This window comes from Schistocerca piceifrons, chromosome 3 (genome assembly GCF_021461385.2).
Source record: "Schistocerca piceifrons isolate TAMUIC-IGC-003096 chromosome 3, iqSchPice1.1, whole genome shotgun sequence".
Taxonomy (NCBI): Eukaryota; Metazoa; Arthropoda; class Insecta; order Orthoptera; family Acrididae; genus Schistocerca; species Schistocerca piceifrons.
In genome coordinates, this window is record NC_060140.1 from 194,780,427 (window position 1) to 194,803,565 (window position 23,139).

General features: G+C 39.2%; 1 protein-coding gene across 2 annotated transcripts in view; it reads right to left on the minus strand.

The window, feature by feature from the left end:
• Positions 1-23,139, minus strand: part of LOC124787710 — a 105,151-nt gene that overhangs the window by 27,130 nt on the left and 54,882 nt on the right. For both annotated transcript variants that reach the window (XM_047254544.1, XM_047254545.1), the window contains exon 6: positions 6,774-6,869. In XM_047254544.1, coding sequence (XP_047110500.1) covers positions 6,774-6,869 — 96 coding nt within the window. The remainder of the gene's footprint in view (positions 1-6,773; positions 6,870-23,139) is intronic.

Here is a 23,139-nt window from a genome sequence, read left to right on the forward strand (position 1 = left end):
CCCCTCACTCCCAAACCAAGTTTCCCACAGTAGTCGCTGCACTGGGCCACCGCTGGCGGAACATTGCTTCTAATGGGGCCTTCACAAGGCGGTGCTGACTGGCCAAGCCGCCAATCGCTGTGTTTCAACAATCAGCACACTTCTGTCGGCTTGGCACTGGCAGTAGAAGTAGCAGCAGTATCAAAGCTGTTCACAGCAACAGCTGCGCCAGCTTAGAGTTGAGGCGTGCCGCTCCGCGCAGTTTGAAGGATTGCACGCCCCCAAGAGCTTCTCACGGTGCAAACAGTCACCTTCTGTTCTCCGTTACAACCACTTGTGTGCTGCTGCGTGAAGAAGTGAACTTGACAATACAAAATGCTTAAACATAAACGTGTTGTCCTTTCTATCAGGGACCAGTACAAGATTATTACTATACAGTACAAGATTATTACTATATATTCCTACTGAAGTTTCCTTTGTATGTTACTTTGTAATACTAAAAGAGACACCTGTTTTTATGAATAAATTTACTGTACAGTACTTCTTTTTGGCAAATAAACAGGTTCAGTTCGATTATCCGAACAAACCAGTTTTCCAAACACCCATGTCCCCCAGTTACTTCGGATAATCGATGCTCTACTGTACTTGTTTTGCAAATAAAACCACCTTTTCTTGCTGCAACTTATTTTATTTTTCCCAGACACATTTCACCTTTCCTTGCTCTAAGGCATCATCAGTGGGATCTATAGCGATACAGTTTTGTTATTTTTAGGTTATCGAACAGTTAACGACTTGCTTTTTACGTAAATAAGTAATTACTTACGGTTTGCTGTGATTTGCATTTCCTCTCATCTGGTCTGAAGATAGCACTACCTCTTTATTACTGACATATAAGTACAATTTTGTATTCCTTCTTCACATTGCTCACCATGTTTCTCCTCCTTTTTTGTTGTGTACTATTATTCTTTTGTGACTTTATATAGCTATTTCTTCAGATACTGTGCTTTTAACAATGTAAATATTGTAACTTCTTATGTGTTTCCTCCTCTTTGGTTTGTTTACCTACATGTTGCCAACCTAACGAAGTATATTTTCAAAACCAACTTCTATTCATGATGTTTATATCATGCGTATGTCTGTGTGTGCGAGAGAGAGAGAGAGAGAGAGAGAGAGAGAGAGAGAGAGAGAGTGAGTTCGTGTGTGTGTGTGTGTGTGTGTGTGTGTGGTGGTGGTGGTGGTTGTTTGAGTTGTCGATTGCTGAATATGAATGTACTAGCTGTTTGCGAGTGGTTGAAAGCTTTGGTGACTGCTGATTTGACTTTTCGTTTCACCGTTCTGTGGAGGGGTTCATGCATAAGAGATTTGTGTGTGTGTGTGTGTGTGTGTGTGTGTGTGTGTGTGTGTGTGTGTGTGGTGGTTTGAGTTGTCAATTGTTGAATATGAATGTACTAGCTGCTGGAGAGTGGCTGAAAGCTTTGGTGACCGCTGATTTGACTTTTCGTTTCACCGTTCTGTGGAGGGGTTCATGGATAGGTGGTGACAATGGTAGTAGACATCAGGCAGTTACCTTAGACCTCAGCCAACATAACCTCATTCAAACATTAGTCGATTTATGTCTGCATCACAAAGTTGTTCATGACTGAAAATGTCAGTTTACGAGCCTAATTCATGTCATTTGCGGGAGGTATTACTGTTTTGTTTCAGCGTGAAGAAAACAGCAGCTTAGTCTCATCAAATGCTCTCAGGTACATATGGTAAGGATGCTATTTGTGAAAGAACATGTCATGAGTGGTTTCAATGTTTCAGGAACAGTGATTTTAACATCGTAGACCGGCATAGTGGTGGAAGAGAGAATGTTTACAAAAATGCAGAATTGGAGACATTGCTGAGTGAAAACTCGCATCATACTCAAGAAGAATAGGCACAATTAGCGGGAGTGACACAGCAAGCCATTTCAAAACATCTCAAGGCTATGGGCATGATTCAGAGCGAAGGAACTTGGGGCCCGTGTGAGCTGAAACCATGAGATGTTGAACGGCATGTGTGTGATTGTGAACAGTTACTTCAGAGGCAAAAACAGAAGGAATTTCTGCACTGCATTGTCACCGGGGACGAAAAATGGGTTCATTACGATAACCCTAAATACAAAAAATCATGGGGGTATCCCAGCTATGTTTCCACGTCGACGGCCAAATGAATATTCATGGCTCCAAGATCATGCTCTGCATTTGGTGGTACCAGCTGGGCATCATGTACTATGAGGTGTTAAAACCAAGTGAAACAATCACAGGTGCTCATTATCAAACGCAATTAATGTGTTTTAGCAAAGCATTAAAAGACAAATGTCCGCAATACAGCGAGAGGCGTGATAAAGTGATTTTTCAGCATGACAGTGCTTGACACCACGTTGCAAAAAGAGGTCAAAACGTACTGGGAAAGGTTAAAATGGGAAGTCCTACCCCACCCACTGTATTCTCCAGACATTGCTCCCTCTGACTATCACCTGTTTAGATCAATGGTGCATTACCTGGCTGACCAACACTTGCGATCTCATGAAGACATGAAGAAGTCACAAATTGGATCGATTCTTGGATTGCTTCAAAAGATGAACAATTTTTTCGACACGGGATCCATACACTGCCCAAAAGATGGGAGAAAGTAGTGGCCAGCAATGGAAAATACTTTGAATGATACATGTGTAACCTATTTGTTTCATTAAAGCCTCAAATGTTGGGGAAAAAACGGTGGAAGCAAAGTTGTACACCCTGTAATATTAATCCTCTTGGAAGCAGTATTCCATTATTTTATCTACTAAAGTAAACAATGAATTGTTTGGCATGTGTACTTGATCGTTCAACAGGGTTTTCCTTTCTGCTATTTTCTGTATGTGCTAATTTTCTTGCAGGTTTAGGAGGTTTTTTTAACTGTTGATTCTAATTATTTTTATGTCTTCTTCTTCCATTATTGCATTATGCAGAGGCTATTGATGGTAGTGAACTGATGAGGAGATATAGAACTCCAAAAATTCATTCTGCGAGATCATCAGGCAAATGCAGCAACGCATCATCAGACAGAAAGAGCAATTCTCCACCATTCTCCTCATCTTGCACAGATTCCAAAAGACAGCTGATGTCAAGCAATAGTATCTGAATTGGTCAGTACGTACACCACTGATACTACGTAAGGTTTCAGTCTGAGATTCTCCCAAGCTCTTGGCACAACAGTCTGAAGTGCTTAATAGCACAACAGTCTTCTTGAATCTCTTCTCTAGGTTGGTTCTAATTCTTCTAGCACAACTAAAACCAGTATACCACCTGCCAAAGTCTGCCAGACATGGTGCTTGTTCATATATACTACTGGCCATTAAAATTGCTACACCAAGAAGATGATGTGCTACAGACACAAACTTTAACCAACAGGAAGAAGATGCTGTGATATGCAAATGATTAGCTTTTCAGAGCATTCACACAAGGTTGGCGCTGGTGGTGACACCTACAACATGCTGACATGAGGAAAGTTTCCAACCGATTTCTCATACACAAACAGCAGTTCCCCGGCGTTGCCTGGTGAAACGTTGATGTGATGCCTCGTGTAAGGAGGAGAAATGCATACCATCACGTTTCCGACTTTGATAAAGGTCGCATTGTAGCCTATCACGATTGCGGTTTATCGTATCGCGACATAGCTGCTTGCGTTGGTTGAGATCCAATGACTGTTAGCAGAATATGGAATCATTGGGTTAAGGATGGTAATATGGAACACCGTGCTGGATCGCAACGGCCTCGTATCACTAGCAGTTGAGTTCTTATCCGCATGGCTATAACGGATCATGCAGCCACGTCTCGATCCCTGAGTCAACAGATGGGGAAGTTTGCAAGACGACAACCATCTGCACGAAAAGTTCGACGACATTTGCAGCAGCATGGACTATCAGCTCGGAGACCATGGCTGCGGTTACCCTTGACGCTGCATCACAGACAGGAGTGCCTGCGATGGTGTACTCAACGACGCACCTGGGTGCATGAATGGCAAAACGTCATTTTGTCAGATGAATCCAGGTTCTGTTTACAGCATCATAATGGTCGCACGCGTATTCAGCGACATCGCGGTGAACACACATCGGAAGCGTGTATTCGTCATCACCATACTGGCGTATCACCAGGCGTGATGGTATGGGGTGCCATTGGTTACACGTCTCGGTCACCTCTTGTTCGCATTGATGGCACTTTGAACAGTGGACGCTACATTTCAGACGTGTTACGACCCGTGGCTCTACCCTTCATTCAATCCCTGCGAAACCCTACATTTCAGCAGGATAATGCACGACCACATGTTGCAGGTCCTGTATGGGCCTTTCTGGATACAGAAAATGTTCAACTGCTGCCCTGGCCGGCACATTCTCCAGATCTCTCACCAACTGAAAACATCTGGTCAATGGTGGCTGAACAACTGGCTCGTCACAATACGCCAGTCACTACTCTTGATGAACTGTGGTATCATGTTGATGCTGTATGGGCAGCTGTACCTATACACGCCATCCAAGCTCTGTTTGACTCAATGCCCAGGCATATCAAGGCCGTTATTACGGCCAGACGTGGTTGTTATGGGTACTGATTTCTCAGGATCTATGCATCCAAATTGAGTGAAAAATCACATGTCGTTCTAGTATAATATATTTGTCCAATGAATACCCGTTTATCATCTGCATTTCTTCTTGGTGTAGCAATTTTAATGGCCAGTAGTGTATAAAACACCATGCATTTGCATTTGTATATGAATAATTTGCAACTTTAGGTGGCATAAATTGATAAGTTAAAATATTTTGCATATTTTCATTCATTGATTTCAAATGGGATACTATGTTGTGGCAAATGTTCACTTGGCCAACAAATATTCATCGAACAAAAGGAAGTGCTTACGATTATGTATAGGAGTCTTACACAAATGTCTTTTAGGTATCTTTTTAAGATACTGGTAACCACATTTTTCTAATGTATTTATTCACTAATCAAACTGTAGTCAACATTCCACTTATGTTTAAAAGTAACAGAGATAACCACACATACAATGCTACAACAAAACTTTTGTGCACTCACCTTTAGTGAATGTAATTTTGGAACAGAAATGAGTGAAACAACATATCTATAAATCTACCTATTCACAGAAATAGAATTTCCGACATGGAGCGACATCATTTCCACGTGTAGAGTACGAACCCAGAACCCTCCTTTGGTGAGCAATAATCTTAATGACTGAGTTATCCAAGCATGACTCACAGCCCACCCTCACTTCTTTACTTTTTTTTGGAAAGTAGGAGAGGTGTTGGCAGAAATAAAGCTGTAAGGACAGGTCATGAGTCATGCCCGAAAAGCTCAGTTATTACTGCAATTTCTCATGAAAGACAAAATTCCAAGTTTAAGTTCATTCTGACACACAGTTTAATCTGCCTGGAAGTTCATAATTAAAGTTTTTTCTCCTTAGTGATGATTTCTATACCACAGTTGAATTCTCAAATAGAAATAACCAACCACTTACAAACCTCTAAATGACTGCCACTGAGCCCAATAAAAATGCATTTCTTAAGAAGTGTGTTGCTTTAGTTGACTTGATACATTCAACATCATTCAATTTATCACAAATATGATATATGGGATGCATAATTAACTAGCTAAAAATTAAGTGACCATTAGCCACCTAAAGCAGGCCAATATTTCACAAAACAAACAGCATGTTTCATCTGTCACAAAAGTTCTTATACTAAAGAATATGAAAATAGTAATAGCCTTATTATTCAACATCTCATAAATAGTCCAAGTTTGAGTAAGGCAAGGATATAAAGAAAACTAGATGAGTCCTTCCCTATGGAATCATTCACCATAATCAGTTTACGAAAAGCAAAGGGAACTTCTGCACTATCTCAGTCAGTAAAATTAAGTCAGGTTGCAAAAGACAGTCACTGTAAGTTTATCAAGTAAATAAAGAAAATTGCTTTTATATGCAAACATTGTATGTTAACCTCTAACATGACTGTTATTGACATGAAATGAAACAACAAGTTACCATCACTGTTTATTTACTTCCACAACACATTTCACAGGTTCAAACCTACTTCATCTTATGGATTTGAGTGTATTAATATGGATGTATGTGTTGTGTTACGACTTCAGTGTAACCTGTGGCACTGTCTAGTAGAGAAAAACATAACACTATACCAGAACATGGCTCTGTGGAGGTCTGTGACTAAAGACTGAACATAAATGTAAAAGAAAAATAATTAAAACAGAATACCTCCAGTGGTCACAGGTTCCTTTCTCTGTCATAATACATCGCATACACACTGTCACACTTTGTAAACAAAAAAAACACTATTTCTGTGCAAGTCTTAAAGCATTGTGGAGACCTTTGGTTGTGGAGATGAACAGATATGTTAGTGAAATATTTCCAGTGGTACACAAATTCTTTTCTGTCAAGTTTATATAGCTTATACTTTGTACATATTTATGAAATCAGGTGACAGATTAAAAACATTAAGTATAATAACTACACTGCTGACTGATTTCATTGTATAATGAAATTAAATGTCATTCAGTTAAAAAATGTATTGGTAAATTAACACAATTTTAACTTAGTAAATTAGGAACAAACCACAGAAGTTACATCAAGTACATCAGTAAAAAATCAATGTTTACAAAAGTACAACAGATTACAAAATCAACAATGTAGAATATTCTCCAGAGTTATGGGGTCCTTTAACAACATTGCACAAAAGATGTAATGTACGTTAAAAATCCTACCTCTGTTCAGAAAATATTCATCAAGATAAATGCTGCTGTCACAAGCAACATCACTCAGATTATCAACCAGATGCCACAGCTTACTCAAGAGTTCATCTGAAAAGCAATTTTATGGCAGTTACAATGTGTTTACAAAGTTTAACATAGCTGGTACTCACAAACACTTTGAATGGGTTTCAATACATTTCTATAATCAGAGATCATATATGCAACATTGTAACCGGCAGATACTAGACTTTTGACCAGAGAGAAGAAACTCTGGTTCAGATGAAACAAATTAGTAATATAGGGTGAGGTTATTAGCAAATTGACACAAATCAGCATGACACTCATTTACTTTCTCTGCTGATTATGTGGTACCAGATCTGTGATAGTGAACTGGAACTTTGTCCTATGTTTCTGTAAATTTAAAAATAAATGGAAAACGAAAACAATCAGAGTTGAGGTTACTATTTGTAATACAAGTTACACAATTATGCAAATCTGGAATATTCTGTTCTTAATAGGGTGTAGTCATCAGCTGCGACAACAGACACAAACCATCAGCAAACTGAGATAATTGACTCATGTGGACAGATATGCCACAATCTCAGCAGTTCCATAACTGAAATCTGATCACAGTGCCATACAAATGGCAGTGGAACTCTAAGGGCAATGGAAAGCATACAGGGAATATGGACCTGAACAAGTTGACAAGTAACTTAAGAAGCAAGGTGAAGTCCACTGGGATGAGATTTAAATGTCTGAAACCCAAGAAAGCATTTTTTTCCAGTTTGGTGACAGGAAACAATCCTTAAATAAATACTCTGCTCACGATAGGTCACAGCTATTCTCTAATAACTAAAAAATTTTAATAGGCAGCAATTAGCACAGAGAGATTTTTCTTTTGTCATTCTTCATTGTGCCTCTCCCTAATAGCAGCTACTAGACACTTTACCATTACACACACACACACACACACACACACACACACACAGTCATCATACTGAAAGTACTCCAAGACAACAAGACAAAACAATGCTAACTACTGCTGTTTGTTCAGTTCCTTAAATTCACTGTTACTAATTTTAAGTGTGAACATTTTTGGTTATGTTTTACTGTGACTGTTATTGATATTGAATGAAACAACGTGTTTACTGTTATGAGTCAATATTTACTTATTTTCTCACTGTGTTTCAGAGATTTAAACCTCCATCATCATCTAGATTTATGTGGGTTAAAAAGACATGGAGGTGTTGTGTTATGACTTCGGGACAACCTCTGGTCTGTCTAGCACAGATAGAAAAATGAAACATTACTTGAGTATATGGTTCAAGTTCTATTTAGGACTTAACAACTGAAAATACAGGGTGTTCCAAAATGAATATACAGATTTTAAGGCTTTGTAGCATTTATTACATCCAACTTATAATTATAAATAATACATCAAATGAAAGAGCAACTCAAACAGTTTTGATTACAAGTATTCAATATGAACACCCTTCATCACACATCAAGTCAGAAGACGAGCTCTTCCCAACCCTTGATCAGTGTGTCTGGAGTAATTGTTTAACAATGCTGTTTCTGAATTCGGGTAGAGCTGCTGGTAGCGGAGGTACTTACACATGATCCCTTACTGTGAATGGTAAGGACATTATAGTAAGCGTATCCTTAAAAGTCTCCACAGAGACATCACTGGAATTGCTAATTCATCTCTAGCCTTCCGAACTGATTCCCTAGGGTATGTGTGAAAGACTCTCACTCGTACAACTTGTTCTTCAGTAGCTCTTGGTCATTCTCTATTCTTCCCTTCATGCACAGGCATACAAACGAAAGTGTATGAGTTGCTCTTTAGTTTGGTGTATTATTTATAACTGTAAGTTGAATGTAATAAATGCTGCAAAGCCTTAAAACCCATATATTCATTTTGGAATACGCTGTGTAAATGTGAAAGAAAATATACAAATAAAGATACCTACAGTTACCAGAGTTATTTTTATATTTACTTTCACATGTACGCAATATTTTCTGTCAACGACTTCTACAAAACTATGAGCTATGTACTGAAATAATGGTCCCCCTCCCCCCCCCCCCTTTCCACTACTACCCCAGCTGTAACACAACGCATGCAGGCCATATTAACCCACATAAGTCCACCAAATGATGGAGTTTTAAGCCTCCAAAATGCATCATGGAAATAAATAAATGATGACTGGTAACAGTAAAGTACTTGTTTTACTGTTATTGTGTCAACTACTTTGCAAACTAATTCCCATCAGCTTATTCCACTATTCCCTTCCAATCAATTATGCATTACTGTGTTGAAAATTTGAGCACCGAAGTGCTTCATCATTTTTCAAATTACACACTTCTAATTTTCAAAAAACATCACTGTTTACAAACACTTCTAATCAGATAAATAATACTCCCAAATACTGTGTTATTCTTTGATAATGATGATATTTCTCCATGGTGCATATTTCTTTACTATAAATCATTTTTCTTACAGGCCATGTAATTAAATTTCAGCCTAACTACAGTCACACATCTATTGCTGCTGAGAGAGAAAATGAATCATAACCATACACTGTTTTTAAATTCATACAAAAAATTTTCCAACACAATAAATTCAGAAGCTGAATTCTTTTTCAAGTTGCAGGAAAAAGTGGTTAACAGTAAAAAAGTTATTCAATTATTACTTAACAAAGCAAACTGTAGACCCACTTTTAGCAAGAACTAATCTGATTATGTGAGTAGGTGCAGCCACATTCCAGTTCAAACTAATGCACACCGTTGGGTTGGGTTGGGGGGGGAGGAGACCAAACTGTTAGGTCATTGGTCTCATCGGATTGGGAAGGACGTCGGCCATTCCCTTTCAAAGGAACCATCCCGGCATTTGCCTGAAGCAATTTAGGGAAATCACAGAAAACCTAAATCAGAATGGCCGGGCGTGGGATTGAACCGTCGTCCTCCCGAATGCGAGTCCAGTGTGCTAACCACTGCGCCACCTCACTCAGTGATACACACTATCACCGTGCTTGCATTTTATGCAAAGTAATTGTGAAATCCGACTTTGGTGAGCACCTGTGATGGTTTAGTGTCAATGTCATTAAATTTATTGATGATGAGAAGAAGAAACAAGTGACAGTGCTAACCAGAAAAGGTGACAAAACATGCACGCAAAATGTTAACGTTGTATACGTCAATGCTGTACAAATTACAGCAGAAGAAACATGATGCTGGGCAGACTGGGATTCAAGTATCTACTGCGAAGAAGAAGAAGAAGAAGAAGAAGAAGCAAAGTGCAAACAGTAAATATCTCACAGAATGTATGGACAAATGTGTTATTAGACAGCAGTTATCGCAATATTATGAACAATACAGACAAAACTGGACTTCTATGCTAGCAGGGAAACTCTGGGGGAAAATGTTCTGTTTATAACATTTGGTTTTGAAAGGCGCCAGAATACATGAGTCATCATGTGCAAACAAAATGACATAGTTTCACAATAGGTACACTGCACTAGATTTTTATGAAAAAATGAAGCATTAGGATTAAAGTTGTCAGTGGCTTGCTGAGAAGAATCTTGGAATCACAAATATTAAACTGTTAATCAACTTTGTAAAAGTGATAGTGTGAGAGGAATATCGTTAAACAAGAGCGCAAAAGTCAGTACTGAGTTGTTGTGCTATGCAGGACACTGGTATATAGGTGTATAATGTGTGACAATGCTCCATTTGTAAGACTACCAGAGTGCAGGAGCAAGTAAGTGGAAGAAATCATTCTTTGTATCTCACTTCTTGTCTTGGCTTTTACAATGGCTGGGCACAAACTAATTTTAAATTGAAGATGTCCTCTATATACTTTCACACTCCTCAATAAAAGACAGCCAGGTGGAAAGAGAATTGTGCTTACAAACGATGTAAATTGGAAAAACAGATAGGAAAGAAAATCATTAGAAGAGAGAAGGAAGGCATTGGTGAGAGGGGAGGAGGTGTACTAAATGAAAATAATTGTAAATATTGTGTTTGCACTTCCGTCATTCAATTGTATCTCTGGAAGATGGAAATTATGATCAGTTTCAATGTACTCTATGTCTTTACAAGTATGCCACTTCCTGAATCCTCAAAACTAACCGTGGAAAAGTTCAAAGATTGTTTCGTTGAACTCTTTAGGCATGTTCTCGCGTAAACCTGCTTTTTCTTTTAAGGAGAATATTAATGAAAGAGCAATGGTGTCATAACAGGCAGTCCACTATTGCCTGACATAGGGAACTTGTATATAGAACACTTTGAAGCAAAAGCACTAGAGCCCACCAAGCTGAAACCAACACGTTCCTGTCAGTATGGTCATGACAGGAACAAAAAAGCCTCATGAAACAAAAAACCTTGAACCCAAAGACTCTCATCCATGGAGTTCGAACATTTTCAGAAAAGAAAGCCTCAGCAAAGGATTACAAAATCTATGAATAGTGTTCCATAGGAATGGGAACTCAGACTGTGAAACTGCAGTAAAAATGAAGGCTGAGACAGAGAAAAAGCATTGGTTACCTATCGAATGCAGGCTCAATCTCTCAAAAGATCAGTTGAACCCTACAGAAATATGGTGTTCAGTGTATTTTGTTCATCAACAATGATAAGAAATATTATCTTTGTAACGTAAAACACAATTCCATGCGAATGTGGCATGTCTTACATGGGGGCAGACTATTATATCAGTCAAAGAGAGGTCCAAGGATCATCAGTGACACACCTGACTAAAACAACCAAACTCACTGCACCTGAAGATGACAACTGGTCAGTCATCAAAATATTGTGCATGTAATGGAAGCAATGATTCAGCTGATCACCCAACATCAACAACAGATATGAGATTGGTGCACTTAACGGTCACATGGTCAAGAATGCTTTGGCATAGAGTTTCATTTTTGTTTTGGGTGAAAGATCTAAAATCACCCAAGAATTTTGTCTGCAGTTGAGGCCAGTAACTTACTTATGGTGAATGAATAAATGATTAACCTTTATGTGGACCGAATAACTCATTTTATTGCTACATTAATGAGTCATTTCTTGCCTTTTCCAAAGATGTTAAAAATTCATTTAATAAAAAATAGGCTCTAGTATGTAATGACATGAATGACTCAAATGAGAGAAGCCTCCACGAAGGGTGTGTCCTGACAACTAAGCCTTACACATCCGGGCGTCCCCTGGGCATCTAGGTATACCTAGACGGATGATTCTCTCACACCAGAAGCAAACAAACATGCGAGTAAGTAAACAGTCCTTATCAGAGCCAACTTTAACTATCATATCTATAAATATTGAAGGCATATCATCAGCCAAAGAACATCTGTTATCCAACCTATGCCGTGACAAAAAATGCGACGTCCTGTGTACACAAGAGACGCATAGAGATGAGCGACAGAGACGACCAAAAATACCGGGCATGAAACTAGCTGCAGAAACACCGCACTCTCAGTATGGAAGTGCTATATTTGTAAGACCAGGGCTTCAGATAATCAGTGCTCACTGCACCGTAGAAAATAACATCGAAGTCATCTCAGTGGAGCTGAGTAACTGCGTGGTTACCTCTGTGTATAAGCCCCCTTCGGCTGCATTTTCCTTCACACCACCCAGGAACTTCCATAACAGCAAGACGTCTGTAGTAATCGGTGACTTTAACGGCCATAGTCATTTGTGGGGATACTCTGAAGATGACGAAAATGGGGAGGCAGTCCTCTCCTGGGCTGAATCCTGCCAGTTGTCTCTTATACATCACAGCAAGCTACCCCCTTCCTTCAACAGTGGCAGGTGGCAACGTGGATTTAACCCTGACCACCTCTTTGTGAGTGAAGACATCACACAGCTTTGCTCCAAATCAGTGTGCTCGCCCATACCAAAGACGCAACACAGGCCACTACTGTGTCAAGTTCTTCCAGCAATAAGGCCGCAGGAGGTGAATTTCAAACGGAGATACAATTTCAAGAAAGCTGATTGGAAAAAATTTGCTAAGATGCTGGACAAGGAGATTAAGTCTGTGCGACCTATTCCTGAAGAGTATGACAGCTTTGTTCAAACTGTCAAACATTGCTCCCGGGCATCAATTCCAAGAGGGTGTACGACAATGTATCTGCAGTGTGTGACACCTGAAACAGATGCTCTGCTGGATGGATACTATCGATTATATGAAGAAAACCCTTATAGCGAGGGGCCTCATCTGGCTGCGCAAAATACTCTCTCCTCAATCTCTGAGGCGAAGAGAGAACAGTGGATTAAACTGATGACAGAATGTGAGATGAGTAGAAGTAGTCAAAAGGCCTGGAGATTGTTACGACACCTTAACAATGATCCCTCCCAACCCAATACGCATACAAATGTGAAGGCAGACCAGATCGCACACCAACTTTTGAAAAATGGTAAACCTGACCATACCAGAAAAATCGGGAGACGAAGCCTGGAAAGGGAGCGCAAACAAGAGGGAAACACTCTGTCTCGACCATTCAGTTTGAATGAGCTCGACTCAGCTCTAAATAAGTGCAAAGTCGGAAAAGCAGCAGGGGTAGATGACATAAGAAGTGAACAGATCAAGAACTTTGGTCCAGGCGCAAAGTGCTGGCTACTCGAGCTAATGAATAATTGTGTCAAGAGCGGCAAGATACCAAAATCTTGGCGGAAAGCAAAAATTATAGCTATACATAAACCAGGGAAAGACCAGGATGACCCCAAAAGCTATAGGCCAGTCTCCCTCCTATGCCACCTGTATAAGGTATTGGAAAGGTTGATCCTCCAAAGAATTACAGATATGATAGAATCATTACTGATCCCTCAACAGGCAGGATTCAGACAAGGGAAGAGCTGCACAGCACAGGCGTTGAATTTGACACAGCATATAGAGGATGGCTTCCAAAGGCGGCAGATAACAGGAGCGGTGTTTATAGATCTTTCAGCCACCTACGACACTGTCAACCACAGACTATTGTTGCTGAAGCTATACAACCTCACCAAGGACTACAAACTAAACTGTCTAATTAGAAATCTTCTGCAGAACCGAAGGTATTTTGTGGAATATCAAGGACAAAGAAGCAGATGGAGGCAGCAGAAAAATGGGCTGCCACAGGGCAGTGTACTGGCACCCACCCTCTTCAATATATACACTAATGACCAACCGTTACCAGATGGACCACAAAGCTTCATATATGCACATGACCGAGCAATCACAGCACAAGACCACAGCTTTGAGAGGGTGGAGCGGAAGCTAACTGATGCTCTGAAAGAATTAACTGCCTATTACAGGGACAATCAATTGAAACCAAATCCTTCTAAGACCCAGACCTGTGCTATCCACCTCCGAAACAGACAGGCTAGTAGAACCTTGCAGATAGATTGGGAAGGAACCTCTTTAGAACACTGCAAGACCCCAAAATACCTCGGAGTCACTTTGGACCGTGCTCTTACATATAAGGAACACTGCTTAAAAACAAAGCAAAAAGTGGCTGCCAGGAACAATGTGGTTAGGAAGCTGACTGGAACAACATGGGGAGCACAGCCAGACACAGTGCGCACATCCGCATTAGCCCTCTGCTACTCTGCAGCTGAGTACGCTTGCCCAGTATGGTGCAAATCTACACATACAAAGAAAGTTGATGTTGCTCTGAATGAAACATGTCGTATCACTATGGGTTGTCTAAGAGCCACACCTGTGGAAAAACTGTACTGCTTATCCGGCATAGCCCCCCCCCCCCGGACATCCGAAGAGATACAGCAGCACGGAGTGAAATGAAGAAGGCATTAACATCCGAAGCCCACCCACTACAAGGCCACCAACCAGCACAGCAAAGACTTGGGTCTAGAAAGAGCTTCCTTCACAGTAGAGAACCACTCGCTGACACTCCACATCAACACCGGGAGAAGAGATGGCAGGTCAGATGCCAGCACCTGGAGGAGTGGCTGATCCCGCAAGAAGTTCTTCCCCCAGGCCACACAGAGAAATGGTCCACATGGAAATCACTCAACCGCCTGCGTTCTTCTGTCACAAGATCCAAGAGTAATCTGGAGAGGTGGGGCTTCCAGGTGGACTCTCTCCAGTGTGACTGCGGAGCTGCCGGCAGACATCAACACATCTACTACAATGCACATTACCTCCAACTGTGTGCACCATGGAGGACCTAGTAAACGCTACACAAAGTGCACTGGACGTTGCAAATTTTTGGGCATCCACTGTATAGATTAAAATTACCTTATGTTTGACAACACAATCTGTGTCTAATCATTTATTTCATTCTTGACTAGTTTAATTTATAAACCATAATGTATGTATGTATGTAGTAATGTATCTAATATTGTTTTTAGTTTGCTTCTGACACGATAAATAAATAAAATAAAAATGACTCAAATGGTGAAAACCAATAAAGTCAAGTTACTGTAGTGATATACTGTTAGATACATGCTGCCATCATCCAATAAAGCTGCCCTTTACCAGAGCAATGTAAACTTAGCTAATGAAGAGAACCTCAGATGATAAAATAAGCACATTGAAATTCACTGCAAACATACACAGTGTTAAAAAACTATAAAGGCAAAACCTGTGGTGTAACAATAGTACAGACTAAGTTAAACAAATGGAACATGGGTCTGCAATGTATACCTGTATAAGAGTTGTCTCAAGACCAGAAATTAATGCCACTCACTGTACCTCTCAATAATAAGATTTATTAGATGCCATGTCTACAGTGTACCCATCTACCAGATGAGACACTATCATTTTGTGTTTCCATTAAGTTATTAATTGGATATTAACAGTTAATTTTATCTATATTACATAGTAAATAACTTTACTAGAGTCTGTTCCAATTCGCATAACGTAAGTTTAGCTTCTCTAGTTGTAGTAGTCATAAAAAATGAAAAGTTCATAAGAATGAAAACTGCACGGTCAGGTGCAACATGGGAGGCCATGGTTGTCTAACAGGTAGAGCAAATGACTCTGGCCCCAGGGACCCAGGGTTGAACCCCATACAGGGGCAGGGATTTTTTCCTCATTCCACTCCCTCCAGGATGGCCCCAGGTATACTCAGCCTGCTATCAAATGAGTACTGAGAACCTTTCCTGGGGGTAAAAAGCGGTTGAGGTGACAAGAACACCACCCTTCTCTTCCCAGTGCCACAGTGTAGAAAGACTGCACTCCACTTGCAATCAGGCCAATAGCCTGATCATGGGCTTGTACCACAGAAGCAGCAGTGCAACATGGAATAAACCTTGTCTGGAAAAATTTGTTTGCATTTCTATTTCATTGAAAAGGTCAAGTATTAGAGTGCTTAGTGTTTTATCTAAGGAATTAATGTAGGTTTCAATTCAGTTAAATTTATATTTGTTTATTCAGTGTTTCATCAGAGGTAAGTCTTAATTTGTTTAAGAATGTCCATGAGTATTAACACATCTTTAACAGGCCACTAACATGTAGAAAGTCATTTACCTGTGCAATTATTTTAAGTGGTATTACAATGTTTGACATATGTGCATGCTTAGATAACTCAAGGTTTTGGTATCATTTCAAGAGACAGGTTCAATGTCTGGAGCGTACCATCACTTGCCGCTGATTGACGTTAGACTGCTCTGTTGTGTTGAGTTACCTAACAGATCCCAAAAAGCCAGAGCATAATATCCCAGAGAAATTCAGTAATTTTAACCTTTCTGGACATTCAAGTTTGCATTTTAAAATATGTGTGCACTGTTAAAAGTTTAGTTAATAGTTTGGGATTGATCTGCAAAGATTGTAAATTGTGGCTTCACCGAGAAAACTGCAGTGGGAAAGTAGAAGTGTTTCCCAGTCTGTCTCTCCCATGAATATGTAGGTAGTGACTAATGACAGGAAAATTGACAAACTGTAAGTTAAGATCTGTGCCCCTTCAGGCACAGACTGAGGGCATAAATATTGAATAAGAGCAGTTGATGCAGAAAAAATGAAAGTGGGCAGAGGAAAGGTAAAAGGAAAAGGATGAAACTGGAGCAGTTACCCCTGAGCTCAAGAAGAGACACAGCTTGTTATCTGTTGGAGGGTAGAAGTCTCAATCTGCCTTAGAAGAAAGTAGGGCACACCAGATTAATGAAAATTTAAGAATCAGGTTGGAAACTGAGTGGAGCAGAAAAAAGAAAGGTATTGTTGCCAGGTAGCCATCATGTAAATCAACAGCTTCAGGAAAACAACAATTAAGGTGCCAAGTCGCAAATAATGTAAAACCTATGGCTATCTATAATCAGCGAATAGAGGATACTGAGGCACCAACTGGGGATTGTGTAAAGAGGGTCACGTACCGATATTTGCAGGATCATGCATTAGCCTGGCCAAGAATATAGTATTGGCAGTGAGTCGAATAACCTAAGCACAACCACCTCTCACACAAATGTCAGCTATGACAATGTTTTGCAGCAGCAGTATTGGGTGAATAAAGCCATCAGGTGAGTTAGCCAAAAACTGAACAGGTCGCTACTGACTTTACATGGAGCTCACATTGGCACTGTGTCTGGTGCTGTCTTGGGAGGTGGGGACACACAAGACATAGCCTACACTTTAACAGAATGGCAAAAGATAGACTAACTGAACTCATAAGTAAAAGTGGGGACACTGCCAGAAATTGTAAAATTCCTGTGATTAAAGGTATGACACATAAAACTTTTTTTAGGCTAAGTACCTCTTTCAGAGAGATTGCTTTAATGCAATGTATGTATAAATAAAGTGTAACATGGAAAATAAATTGTTTGAATAAGCTTACTGTTATGTCTCAGAATTTTAGAGGACTAAAACACAAAGTTAATGAACTTACTGCCCCTTTATATGATCTATACTGTCATAAGGAGGTTAATATATTAAGTCTGCCTGAGCATCACACAAATACAATCCAGATGTTACACATCGATGACTACAAATTAGTAACCTATTTCTAGTTGGACAACATAGACAAAGGAAGGGTTGCTACATGGTAAAAATAACATTGTATGGTAAAAATAAAATCATATGAAATAGTTGGAAAATCAGAGCAGCAGTAGAATTTATTTTGAATTACACAGGACACTGTGCTGCCTTAAGAAAATTATTTAAAAAATAAACTTCTGTACAATGTCTAATATTATTAATGGAAGTAATGAAATCAAATTTGCACAGGCAATAATTAAAAGAGAAACTGGAAAATCCTTTAAGGTATATGTGGACTTTGTTAACAAAGAAAGAAGAAGAATAATAAATGACAGCAGTCTGGTGGCCAATATATTTAATAATCACTTTCTGGAAGTAGCTCAGAAGATTGGAGTGGACAATTCAAAAGAAGCAATGCCAAAAGAAATTAACAATGTAGATATCTCTCTTACACACAAAAATTCTCAAGCAGTTGATAATATCTCGACTTAATGATCTAAAATCATGTTCTTTGCATATAAGCAATGCACTTTTTCTTTTTTTTTTTTTCAAAAATCTAGCTTTTGTTCTACATCTTTGCTATTCATAGAGGTTACAGAAATATTCTTTCCACTTTTATTCTAATTTAATTCAACTTTTTTCCACAAGTCGCAATGCGATAGCACTCTGTCAAAATGGCTCGACGCTCGTCTGAAGCAACATGCTGTTATAGAGTTCATGTGTTGTTAACAAGATACTGAAAAAGTTGCACTGGGGTGATGCTGCTGATCACAGTACAGTTAATCAATGGGCAAGCAGATTATCTGGTGAAAGTGAATACAGTCATACACGGAACCTCCTGTATTGTGGAAAACCAAGCACTGCACAGCACCTTGAAAATGTAAAAATACCCAAAATCTGACAAATATACAACCGTGGGCCTAGAAGTGATTGTGTGCACAATACTGAGGCAGCTGAAGTTGAAAAAGTTTGCACTTGGTGGGTTCCAAAAGAAACACAGAAGACAGTGTGCAGTGAATTTTTGGAACAGCACAAGAATTCTGGAGATTTCCTATCAAGAATTGACATGGGAAGTTTGAAGACAATGACTCACTTGCTCCCAACCAGTGCTGGGTCTGACTTCTACCATGCAGGTATACATGTCTTAGTTCCACAGTAGCATAAGGTAGTTGAAAGGGATGGAGGTTATGTGCAAGAGTGATATTTTGTCTCTCAAGAACGTGTCCACTTACTGTAAAAATATCAAAGGCATGGAAAATAAATTGGATATTTAAAAAAAAAAAAAGTTGTGCATTTCTTTTGGAGTCACATTTGTATTCAGTTTTTATATATATATATATATATATATACCCTTACAAAATTGATAATAAGACAGATATTAAGACGTAGTCTCACTGTTTACCCCCACCCCACCCCTCCTTCCTCTAAGTGGACAAGAACTGTAACACATCTACCCCTAAGTAAAATACTTAGTCAATCTCAATTTGAATTTCAAACAGGTCTATCAACAAAAATGTCATTTTTCGATTCATGAATCAGATTACACAAAATTTAAACAACGAAGTACTACAAATTGGTATTTTCTGAGAGTTCATTTGATTGTGCAGTTCACAGTATTCTCTTAGAGAAGCTAAAATATTATTGAATCAGAGGTCTTGATTGAAAACTGGTTTTCATCCTATCTAACTAAAAGGATACAAAGTTTTATACAAAGAAACCTAGAGAGTGTACTCAATGGAACATCTTCAGATGAGGGAACAATGACTAGGTGTACCACACTGACTGACATTGGGTCCACTTTTGTTCTTGATACACATATACAATCTGCCATGACATAACCTAGAAATGGAAATAATTCCCTTTGATGACAATGATAGTATTATAACTAGGGACCAGAAAAATTCACATTCTGCAATAAATGCAAAACAGATGTGAATCCTGCCTCAAAATGTGAAATTACTTAACAGACGCTATTTCATAGCAAATTGCATCCAGATGTACTATTTTGTCAGAGGTAGTTTGAAATAGCTTTATTTTCTGTGTATAAATATCGAATATGTAACCAATTCTCAGTTACTGGTATTGCACATCATCTGTGAAGTCCAATTTGGAAATATAATGCGTGTAAGAACCTGTTCATAAAATGAAGTGTTCCACGCAATTTGCTCAACAATCTGGTGCCCTGGAAGATGAGTGATCTACTTACGATACACGTCACATAATGCAACTTAGTATCAGCAATGAGACCTATCATTTTATAGCAAAGAAATGTGTTTGTTTGTTAGCTAAAGCTCAAAATATGGTATAATGCAGACACTTTTAATGTGACAAATTAGTTAATGAATGTTTACAACTGTGGTTGCAACAAATACCACTACAGGTCGGGCCTGAACTACTACATTAACAATACTCTGCTAACCTCAACAATCAACTGCATGGTAGCCATCCCCAAATACTTTGATTTGTGCATTGCTCGTCGTTTTATTTTCTTATTTTGAAATAAGTGAAGCGACTAATCCTCGTCCATCACAGATTTCGATTACAATCTTATAAAGTCAGAAGAGATCAGTGATCTCTCCGACAACATGTCAGTTCTGCTGTAAAGGCTGGTGCACTGTGAAAGGGAGGCAAAGTGCTTTTCCCCTACAGTGCTCCTCTTCCCTCTAGTTGTCAAAATTCTCGTTTGTTTACCTTCAAGGCCATCTGCCACAACAGCCTATAGGGACCGCACTGTTAATGTTTTTTGAATGTGCCGATATTCTTCCCCTAATGTTAAGAAAGAGTTACCATATGTTTGGTTCTGCTTCTACACTAACTGGCTCATCAGTTCTACCCATAGCATTGTCGACCAAGCATGGGTAGTGCAGTTACGAATGGTCACAAAATACCGAAATAAATAGTCTGAAGATTTTGTTATCATCAAATTGGACAAAGGCATATAACGTACAGAAACACCTTAAATCGGCAACACATTCAATTCACCAGCAGGAAAATGGTGCTGATTTTCGACAGAACAATCATTTTTGAAAGCTTAAATACATCCAAATGAAGAAAACAAAGGCCATTTCAGAAGAAAAATGTGCTGAAGTTTTTGCAAAAGCAAACATTCCAGTCACAAAGTTCCCAATTAGCACTCTTTTTTTTTAACAGTCAGTTTCAAAGAACCGAGATTTTGTTTGTCTTCACTAATGCAGTGTGATAACGTGTTAAATATGTGCATCTGATCAATAACAAAAATTTTGACAAAAATAGAGGAAAATTTTGCAAAAAATATATGCAAATTCTGGCAAAAATATATGTGAATTTTGCCAAAAATAAATGCTTCATTTTCCAAATCAAGCCTAATGGACAATATACAATACTTGAAAAACTTCTTGAAAATTAATAACTGGTTCTCTGCAAATAAGACTGTCACTGAATGTAGATAGAACTTAATACATGCAGTCCTGCACTACACAAAATCCGAGCATGGCATCAGTAATGAATCCATGAAGGTAAATCAATAAAGGAAACATAATGCCCTAAACTCTTAAAACTTTATACTGATAAGAACTTTAACTGGATGTCACATGTTACTGATTTTCTCGCATATCTAAAACCTGGAATTGTAATACGTGGTGTCCACTCCAATTGAGCGTATTGAACACAACCTCACAACACATTAACTCTCTTATGAAATTTGGTGCCAAGAATCAATCACAAAGCAAAAGCAATGATGACATTCATAAACATAACATTAGGAGGTAAAATAATCTTTGACCATTTAACCAGTGTTAGAGAGAGAGAGAGAGAGAGAGAGAGAGAGAGAGAGAGAGAGAGAGAGAGAGAGAGAGAGATTGCAAAACTGACTTATTCCACATCATAGCGAGAGTGTGCAATTATGATCCATGGAACATGAAAATGACTACACTACGCTAAATCAAACATAATTACATATTACATTAGGAACTAAAAAATACCACTGCAATCACTGAAAACATACATCTCTGTTTCAGAGACTGGCTTAGTTAGTGTAAATAAAATATGTGATTACAAACAAACCAGTCTCTTTACTTGGAGATGTGAATTCCTACTGTAACATTTCATTAAATAATAAAAAATATATATCTTCAACATTATTACTGTGAGGAACAGTCTGATGTCACTCACTACAGGTCTTACAATCCTTCAGCTTCTCCTTGAAGAACACCTATTATGCTTCCCAGGCCAGTGTTTCATTCATCTGAGCAGTTGTGCATTGTCATGGCACAGGTTTTGGTAGAGTAGTTTTCCTACACACTGTACTTCTAAGGTGTAGTCATTTAATGTGAATCATACCAGAGAAGAATGGCCCTATGATTACACCTGCTCAAATTCCTGTTGGTGACAGACAGTTTTCCTTGTTTATTCAATCATTTGTCCAACCTCTTTGCCTTTCTGCCCTAAATAGGATACTTATTGGTCAGTGTAAAAACTGGCTGGGGTAAAAATAAATGCAGTAGTACATGTAAAACTGTGGGCTTTAAGAAATAATTGTTCAGTTAATAACATGTTGCATATGTATAGAGAAATTTGCAGGTTACTGATGTGAGTGATGTGCCATCAATAGTGATAAACAAATCAGTAGCAGCACAAACAGTGCAACATGCCGGATAATACTAGGAAAGGCACAGCAGTTGGATGTTAATATGAATGGCTTATCAAGACAAAGCAGAAATTGGTGAGTGTGTTTACTGAGGATATCAGTTGACCTGTACATATGAAAATGTACAGTATTATATATAAAAACAAAGATCAGGTGACTTACCGAACGAAAGCGCTGGCAGGTCGATAGACACACAAACAAACACAAACATACACACAAAATTCAAGCTTTCGCAACAAACTGTTGCCTCATCAGGAAAGAGGGAAGGAGAGGGGAAGACGAAAGGAAGTGGGTTTTAAGGGAGAGGGTAAGGAGTCATTCCAATCCCGGGAGCGGAAAGACTTACCTTAGGGGGAAAAAAGGACAGGTATACACTCGCACACACGCACATATCCATCCACACATACAGACACAAGCAGACATATTTAAAGACAAAGAGTTTGGGCAGAGATGTCAGTCGAGGCAGAAGTGTAGAGGCAAAGAAGTTGTTGAAAGACAGGTGAGGTATGAGTGGCGGCAACTTGAAATTAGCGGAGATTGAGGCCTGGCGGATGACGAGAAGAGAGGATATACTGAAGGGCAAGTTCCCATCTCCGGAGTTTGGATAGGTTGGTGTTGGTGGGAAGTATCCAGATAACCCGGACGGTGTAACACTATGCCAAGATGTGCTGGCTGTGCACCAAGGCATGTTTAGCCACAGGGTGATCCTCATTACCAACAAACACTGTCTGCCTGTGTCCATTCATGCGAATGGACAGTTTGTTGCTGGTCATTCCCACATAGAATGCATCACAGTGTAGGCAGGTCAGTTGGTAAATCACGTGGGTGCTTTCGCACGTGGCTCTGCCTTTGATCGT